At 33.4% G+C, this 8,989-nt stretch overlaps 1 protein-coding gene across 1 annotated transcript; it reads left to right on the top strand.

The window, feature by feature from the left end:
* The first annotated feature begins 3,041 nt into the window (after positions 1 to 3,041).
* On the top strand, positions 3,042 to 4,116 carry LOC104224899 (uncharacterized). The gene is made up of 5 exons (XM_070160936.1): positions 3,042 to 3,073; positions 3,118 to 3,130; positions 3,195 to 3,287; positions 3,386 to 3,502; positions 3,601 to 4,116. The coding sequence occupies exons 1-5, from the start codon at positions 3,042 to 3,044 to the stop codon at positions 4,114 to 4,116; spliced, it is 771 nt and encodes a 256-aa protein (XP_070017037.1).
* Positions 4,117 to 8,989: the final 4,873 nt, after the last annotated feature.

Genomic DNA, 8,989 nt, shown 5'->3' with positions numbered 1-8,989 from the left:
TACATGGATTGAAATGTCACGATCATCATGTATTGTTGCAAGCCATTTTTCTAGTAGCTATACGTGGTTTTCTACCCAAGGAAGTGTGTGATCCAATTATAGCCTTAGGAAAGTTTTTCAAGAATATATACTCTTAGTGCTTGACGATTGAAGATCTTGATATCCTAGAGGCAGAAATTCCTGTTATTTTGACCAAACTTCAACTTGTTTTCCCTCCGGCTTTCTTTGATGTCATGGTTCATTTACCAATTCACTTGCCAAGTGAGGCAAAGCTTGGTGGACCAGCTCAATATCGGAATATGTATCCTATTGAGAGGTAATTTATTATTTAATAATTTTGATGCTATAGTTTTAGAATGACACACATTATATTAATAAGCCATTTTATATAGGTATCTATGAACACTTAAGTCATATGTTCGCAACAAAAATTGTCCAGAAGGTTTAATTGCAGAAGGTTATTTGGCAGAGGAAAGCCTCACATTTTGCTCACGATACTTGAAGAATATCTCAACAAAGTTCAATAAACCAACTAGGAATGACGATGGATCTGTGTCAAATGATGAGATGTATATCTTTAAAAAAATGGGCAAACAAAGGGTGTCTAAGACGGCATCAGGCTATCTCATGATAAGTTTAAACAAGCATGTATGTATGTGCTTCAAAATTGTGAAGAGGTTTCGCATTTCATGGAGTAAGTCTCTTATTAACTTCAAGATAGTTTCACATTGAGATAATTTGAATCCGATTTATCTTAGCTAACTTAAAATGTAGGGAATATACAAGCGAGATTGAAAGCCAAAGTTCAATGAGAGCTCATAAAAATAGGTTTCTTGATTGGTTTCGTGCACGTGTAGGTGCATGTCTACTCAAATAATAATATTGACATTAGTTTATTCATCCCATCATGTTATTGGTCATAACAATATTGTTCGTCTTTGTAGATATTTGTACTATCTGCACAAGGACGCGCAAATGATGAGCTCATAAGCTTAGCCGTCGGTCTTGCACCATTAGTACATCGATATTCAACATTTATGGTGAATGGATTTAGATTCCATACAAAAGAGCTTGCATTGAGAAGAAAAATGCAGAATAGTGGTGTCCTTGTGAGAGGAGATGATTCAGACTCTAATAAGGAGTATTATGGTGTATTAGAAGACATTTATGAGTTATCTTATGTAGGAAACAGAAAAGTTTACTTATTCAAGTGTCATTAGTGGGATGTGGCTCGCTTGGGAAGAGGATATAAGATTGACAAATATGGCTTTACAAGTGTGAATATTCGGTGTGCCTTGAATACAAATGAGCCATTTGTGTTGGCATCTCAGTTAGAACAAGTCTTTTACTTGGACGACATGGTCGATAATGATTGGCTTGTTATTGTGAAGACAAATCCTCGTGACATTTTCAAAATTCCTGATAATGATGATAATTGTGTAGATATTGAAGATGAAGAATTACTGAATGAAGAAGTTTATCAACAAGAGGAAGCTAAATTTAATACTTTATGCACCAATGACCAAGAAAATATTGTTGAGGTGTCTCTACATAGGGATAATATTGAACCACAAAGTATTAACTACGATTATGCAAGTACACAAGCTGACAACGATGTGCATAATGAGGAAGATGATTTCATTAATGACAATCATATAGAAATATCAGAGAGTGAAGATAGTGAAGAAGAGTTATTTGATGATGATGATGGGGAGGACACTGATACATCCTCTTGAAGACTAAGAAGCAAAAGACGAATGATATAAATGTTACATCCTATTTTGAAAATTCTCTATATTTTTATCCATGACTTTATACTACCCCATGTATTTGTTTGGAACTGTCAATGAACCAAAAATTATTGATGCTTGAATCTTTATATTTCTTTTTTGATTCTATTCGTGATGCTTGTAGCTTTATGTTGTATTGGTCTTCCATTGTATTGGTATAATGTACAGGTGGAGTAATGAATTGAGTTAAAAGAAGGGATCTGTTGTTCTATGTGCCTGCTAATTTGGGTGAAAAGGGTTGACCATCAACTAACAAACAGTAGAGCTTTCTTTACTTTAATATCTAGTGAGGCATGGACATATGTCCCCTTTCTATAGACATCTGAAGTTAGAAAGTAAGTGAATTAATATTTTCTCTATTCTGATCAATCATTTTCTTTTTATGTTTTATTGCAGGAAATGAGAGGAATTGGACGAGGAAGATGTGGGAGAGGCGGGAATAGCTATGGTCGTGAAAATTTTCAAGGACGTGGCAATTTTGGAGCGACGTCTCAGCCACACATACAGACCGGACGTGTATCTGATGCATCTGTAGAGATGGGACAACCAAGTAACCCGAGTCAAGGACCTTTACAGACCGGACGAGTATCTACTAACTCTCTCCAAATACCTTCTTTAGAAACACAATCATCACGAAATGTAGCAGAACCTGTGCATTGCTCTCCAGAGGCTGAAAATTGTGCAAGTTAGTTTCTGTTTTTTGTTGTTTTGTGAAAATTATTTTTACCGATTGAGTGGAGCTACTAATGAACAATAGTATCCTTTTACTTCGCAGTTTCTTCCAGTAATAAAAAAAGAGGAAGAGGAAGAGGAAGAGGAAAATACAAATCTAAAAGTTTAGAGGTAAAAACTAAGTGTGGTGGCAAAATCAAAATTACTATTCCAGATGACATTGATAGAGTAGTAGGTTCTGGGGCTAGAGATATTGTTAATTACTGTAGTTTGATCATGAGGAGCACTATCTCGTTCCAAAATGGAAATTGGCAGAAAATAGTTTTGAAATACGGAGAAGTAATGTGGTTAAAGGTCAAGGTAATAAACTACTTTCAATATTGTATTGACTTTAAGTTGCAATGTTATTTATGTGGTTAGGATATTGAATATAATGTTACATTTATTGTCAGGATAAATTTGAAGTTTGCAGCGGGTTGCGAGAACATAGGTTTCAGGCCTTTGTAATTAGCACTATGCAAAGGCTTTTTAGAGCATGGAAAGCTCGACTCAGCATTATGTACTCTAAGTACAATACTAATGAAGAAAGATTATCTCATCGACCTGAAGATGTTGAGCTTGAGGACTGGAAATACCTAATACGATATTTTGGAAGTCCGAAATTTAAGGTATTAACTTAATACCTGAAGATTGTCTCTTTGAATGATGATTTATTAATCTGTTTACTTACAGGTTGCAAGTGAGAGGAACAAAAGAAATAGAGATCATCAAATAATTAAGCATACTTATGGTACAAAGTCTTTTGCAGAAGTAGAGGAATCTACGGTAAAAATATATTTAATCCCCTACTATCACATATGCTTCTTTGTTATTTACATATTTATATATTTGCTTATATATTTTTTTCCGTAACTATATTGTAGAGAAATCCTATTACTGGAGAATTGGACACACCAGATAAAGTTTGGGAGATCCAACATACACGCAAGGATGGTAGAGGCGAACTAGTGTGGTTGGATTCACAATCCCAACAAATTCATGTAATTATCTAAAAACACTTATAAATTTCTCTGTTTCTGTAAGTTTCATTTAATATGTTTTATTATGTTTTGATTTAAATGATTATGCATAAATGCAGGGTCAACTCCAGGAAGTTGTCGCTCAACAACAATCTGAGGATATCGAGCATCCCATGACTAGAGATGAGATTTTATCCTCCGTTGTTGGTGAGAGAACAGGCTATGTTCGTGGAAAAGGATACGGAAAGAAGCCTCCTAAAAAGAGTAACATTCAGCAGGCAAACATAGAGGCCAGCGTGTCTTCTGCTATTGATATTGTGCGTCAAGAGATGCAAGCCGAGATGGATAGTAAGTTGCAAGAAGAACGTGAACAAATGGCTTCTGAGTTGCGAAGAAATATGGAAATTGAGTTGGAAAGGAAGTTGGCAGAGGAGCGTCAACACGCAAATGAGGAGCGTCAACACGCAAATGCAGAAACAGACAAGAGGATCTCTCTAGAAGTGGAGAAGAAGATGCATGAACAATTTGCTAGTTTCTTGACCAGAATGCAACAACAACAGGTACTTGCTCCGCTCTTTCTTAACAATTCTTCTTCCTTCCTTAATTCGGTAGTGACTTCATGTTTAGGGGTTTAGTAACCACCAGGCATTGTGGTGTTCGCTATGATGGTAACCTTCTGATTTTGTTGTTGGACTGCCTTGGCTTCACATTGATTGTTGCCCTTTTGAGGTTGCCACTGAACTTTCTTTTTGGATCTATTGCTTCAATATAGATATGTTCATTTGCTTCAATAGAGATGATTACCAATCACTAAGTGCAGAAGCAATGGCAAAATCATCTGAAATATTCCTATTTTTGACACCAGTAACTTTGTGTTCAATTGGAAAGAACATATATAGCTCAAAATCAACTTAAATTTACTACTTCCATATTAAGGACCTATTATATATAAGTACTAGACCAGCTACCTGAAACAGGTAATAGTAATAACCATATATTGAATTTCGATTATGGTCAATTTTTTGTGTACCAACGGTTATGGTCGATTTGGAAAAACTTGTTCAACGGTTGGACAATAGACTCTGTTTTTCTTAATATCTGAGTTGGAAGATGAAGCTGGCCTCTTTTGAACAAATTTTATTATGCTTTGCCTCTTGAATATATGCAGCTTAGGTCAATGTTTGATCAAATACGTAAAGCATGCAATTAGTTTATAGATTAAAAAGGGGACAGCCTCACCTAATTCTTGGATTCTCTTTCTTTTTGGATCTATTGCTTCAATATAGATATGTTCATTTGCTTCAATAGTAAGTCCACATGACCAGTCGATTAGCATCCTCCCAAGTTCCTGCTTCTTCCTTCCATTTTCTAACTACAGAGAAATTGCTCAATGTTGAATGACATTAGGCAAAGTAACAATAAATATATTCAGCATTACATTCAAAATACTATTAGCAAGTATATCTTTACAGTGAATGAGCAGGTTTAGCATATTGTCCAACTTCTTATATCCCAATCCACTGTAAACTAGTTTTATTTAAGTGTCTTAGAAGTGAGTAAATTCTTAGACAGTGTATACAGTTTTTTGGCTGAAGCTACATATATATAGTTTCTTTTTCTTGGTTCATGGAAAGCCTAGTTTATGATGTCTTCGTCTTTATGCTGCTTTGACTGATGATGTGCTTCATCTTCACTCCTTTCTATTGGATGATCATGTTGGTTCTCGTGTTTGTGTTGCGTTGGAGAAATAAAGTGTAGTAGAAGTTCATTACAATCTTCACTTTCACACATAGCTGGCCTACATCTGTAGGTCCATCGTATCGTGATAATCCTGAGATATGGAACTCAGTTATTCCTCCACTTGGAGCTGCTGAGACTGCCGTCATTATTGTTGTATAATTGCTCGAGTCATCTAGTGCTAGTATTGCATTAGGATATTCTTCAGAACATCTAGTGCTAGTATTGCATTAGTATTAAATAGTTAACCAAATCATGACAAAAGTAGTAGCGAACCTCATTGATACAGTTAGTAATATTCTTGAGAAGGTCGATGACTGATATTTTCTTCATTGTTGAAGTCTTTAATTTGTTGGTGCACAAATTTTATATATTAATGATGTCTTATAGTGACCTCTATTTTGAGTAATTGAAGTGCGAGCAGCTATCTCTAGAATCTGCCCCAGTGAATCTTCCCTATATAAAAATACATTTTCTATTTTTGGAACCCATATACTAATGGAAATATGGAATAGGTAGTTTTACTTCTATGAGATAAATCTCAGCTTCCACCTATCTTACTGATAGAGTTTCAGTAGGCTTCCATATTTTGTTTACCTGATAGTGCATGTCCAAGAATGCAGTAACAAAAATTTGAGATGAGTGTTCAGGCAGTTTTGGACTGTTTTGGTTGTTAATGCATATTAGTTATTTAAGTAGGTTCAGTGAATGGAAAAGTATAAGCACATGAAATTGGGTAATTAAGGCTAGGACAGGGGTAGAGCTTAAGTTAGAATAGGCTTCTATTCCTCTCACTGTCCAATACCTCTACTTTATCCGGCTTTCGTGCAATTGTTGTATTCTCATTCTTTTACTGCGTGAAAACTTATGTTCTCACACTTGTGCCATTTCATTTCACAATTAAAATAGCATAGAACAAATTTACTTTATGTTATACTAATGTATTAGCTTGTACTTTATTCGTCTATTCATGTTTTTGGATATAACAAATCTCATTATGTTTCTTATATATATTACTTTTGTCTAGCAGGGACAGGGCACTTAGACAGTGGTATCGTTCAAGGATGGTGTGGAGCAAGGAGTAGTTACAAGGCACTTAATATTTTGTCTTTTTTGGGATATGTATATGCGCACAATTACAATGCACAATGAAGTGTCGGATAGTATATATATGTAATTGACTTTTTAGTAATGATAATATTTATAATATTCGGCTTGAGAAATTCTTTTGGTATTTGTCAAGCATTATTGGTTGCTTTAATATTGATAGTTAATTGATATGAATATCTCTATATGAAATTTTAGAGAATTAGGTTCTTACTGGCATGGAAATGTATATAATTTTGGTCGTTATAATTGCTGAGAAAATAACTTTTAGTGGCGACAGAGTTTAGTCAAAAAATTAGTAACTGCTGCGATATATATGTTGCCACAAAATGTCAATTTCTTTCAGCGACTTTAGTCGCTACAGGAAACATTGTGTAGCATGGATTAATATTTTTTGTGGCAACTTTAATCGCTACTAAATTATCTTTATAGTGGCGACATAATCTTGCCACTGAACATAAATATTTTTTGTGGCAACTTTAGTCGCTACTAAATAACCTTTATAGTGGCGACATAATCTTGCCACTGAACATAAATATTTTTTGTGGCAACTTTAGTCGCTACTAAATAACCATTATAGTGGCGACATAATCTTGCCACTGAACATAAATATTTTTTGTGGCAATTTTAGTTGCTACTAAAGGACATTTATAGTGGCGACCCATCTAATATTTGTTCTTATAGAACAATTTTTTGTAGCGTTTTTTCCAACTTTTTGTGGCAACTATGTCGCCACAAAATATGTTCTATTAGTGGCGACTACATTAGAGTCGCCACAAATAACCTTCAGTTACGGGTTTCCTTGTGGCAATACAAAAGTCGCCACTAATAACTTTTAGCAGCGACTCTTAGGGTTGTTGTGGCGAAGGGTAATTTCTTGTAGTATTTGTCATTTTAGAAGATAAAATTGATTCTTTTTTTTTTTTTTACCTTTAGTAATAATTATTCTTGAAGATAGAGATAAAACATAAATCGAATAAATATTCAATGAAGAGAGATTATATATTAAGACATAAATAAGGTTAGAATAGTCCAATACTTTTTATAATAATATTTTTTAAGGGACGTGTAGAAAAAATATGACACATAATATGAGACAGAAGAAGTATATTTAATGTGTCTATGTGGGTCACTAAGATAATTATTTCCTGAAGTGATTCACCAATGATAACCCAATTCAATATATTTTTTTCTTAAATAACAATTCATAGTTGAAACTTGAAGCTTTTCCAAAGTTATATTACTCTTGTCGAATTCATTTGCTTTTAACTCATTCTTCCATTCGAATCAAAATTAATAAGTACTAATTAATTTATTTTACGTACAGTATACAATTTATTTAATTTCCTCACAGTTCTCTTTGGGTAGAAAGCACTCCAATTAAGGTGGAAACCAGCTAACTTCCACGCTAGATTGCATAACTGTTGTTTCTTTTTGTCTAAACAGATTCCTAAAACATGTCTGAAATAACTAAATAAATAATCAGATATATTGAAAATCGTACATTTTTTTTTATTTATAAATTCCGAGGAAATAGCCGTATATGTTTTTCTGTCGGCTGATAGATTGCTAGCCATATATGCTCAAAATCATCTCAAAGTCTTCTTTAGCTAAGTCCAGTTCAATGTTTTAAAAGGCGGGGCGTGAGGCAAGGCGAGGCATTTTACCTCCGACGAGGCGAGATGTAAGTTCTGAGACATGGGGCGTAAGTTTCACGGATCTTTAAATTTGACTAATTTTGAGATAAAAAAATAATTATAAAAATTATATTAAAATTACAAAATTATAACAAATAATCTATTTAAATTATTTTTAGATTATAATTCAACTATGACTAATACGAAAAGTATGACATATATCATATTATGCAAATTAGCTGCAACGTTGTTACAACTCAAACATCAAAAGTAATATATTCTATGCGAAATCTTTTATGTATCTCTTAAGGAGTAATGATTCTTGAAAGAATTTCGATATTATAATTTGATATTTTTTTAAATACTCCTTTTATTTAGTATGCTTTCTACTTGAATATGGTTCTCTAGCATCATTTATTTTTAACTTTCTAACAAGTTAATAAAGTGACAAATAATTCACCACATTATATCATGATAACTAATTATCTATAAATAGTTACTAGCTACTAGTGAGATATTATATTAATAAGTATTGTATCTCATAAACAACAACAACAACAACAACAACAACAACCCAGTATAATCCCACAAGTAGGGTCTGGGGAGGGTAATATGTACGCAGACCTTACCCCTACCCCGAAGGGTAGAGAGACTGTATCTCGTAAACGTGAAAAATAATTATTAAAAAAATTATGAACTATTATATAATAAAGACATTACAAAAATAAATACTTTTTAATGAAAAAATTATTTTTATTTAAGTTTACTATCATAACAGTCTTAGTGAATCACGTGCAATAATTTTGGCTATTATTTAAAATATAGAAATTGGCTATTGAACATTTGAACTGAAAAATGTATGGAAAATGTTTTAGAAATTTTAAATTAATAAGAGATCTTGAAAATGCAGCAGTTTAATTTCCTCTCTCAACAATTTAGCAGAGTCGGATCTAGGGTTCGTTCTAGAATTTAGGCAACCACCTCAAATGCTAGTAAGTGAGTTTTACATTTAATTCTGTATATATTT

The sequence above is a fragment of the Nicotiana sylvestris genome, chromosome 11 (genome assembly GCF_000393655.2).
Source record: "Nicotiana sylvestris chromosome 11, ASM39365v2, whole genome shotgun sequence".
Classification (NCBI taxonomy): domain Eukaryota; kingdom Viridiplantae; phylum Streptophyta; class Magnoliopsida; order Solanales; family Solanaceae; genus Nicotiana; species Nicotiana sylvestris.
This window is presented reverse-complemented; position numbering and strand designations above follow the sequence as displayed.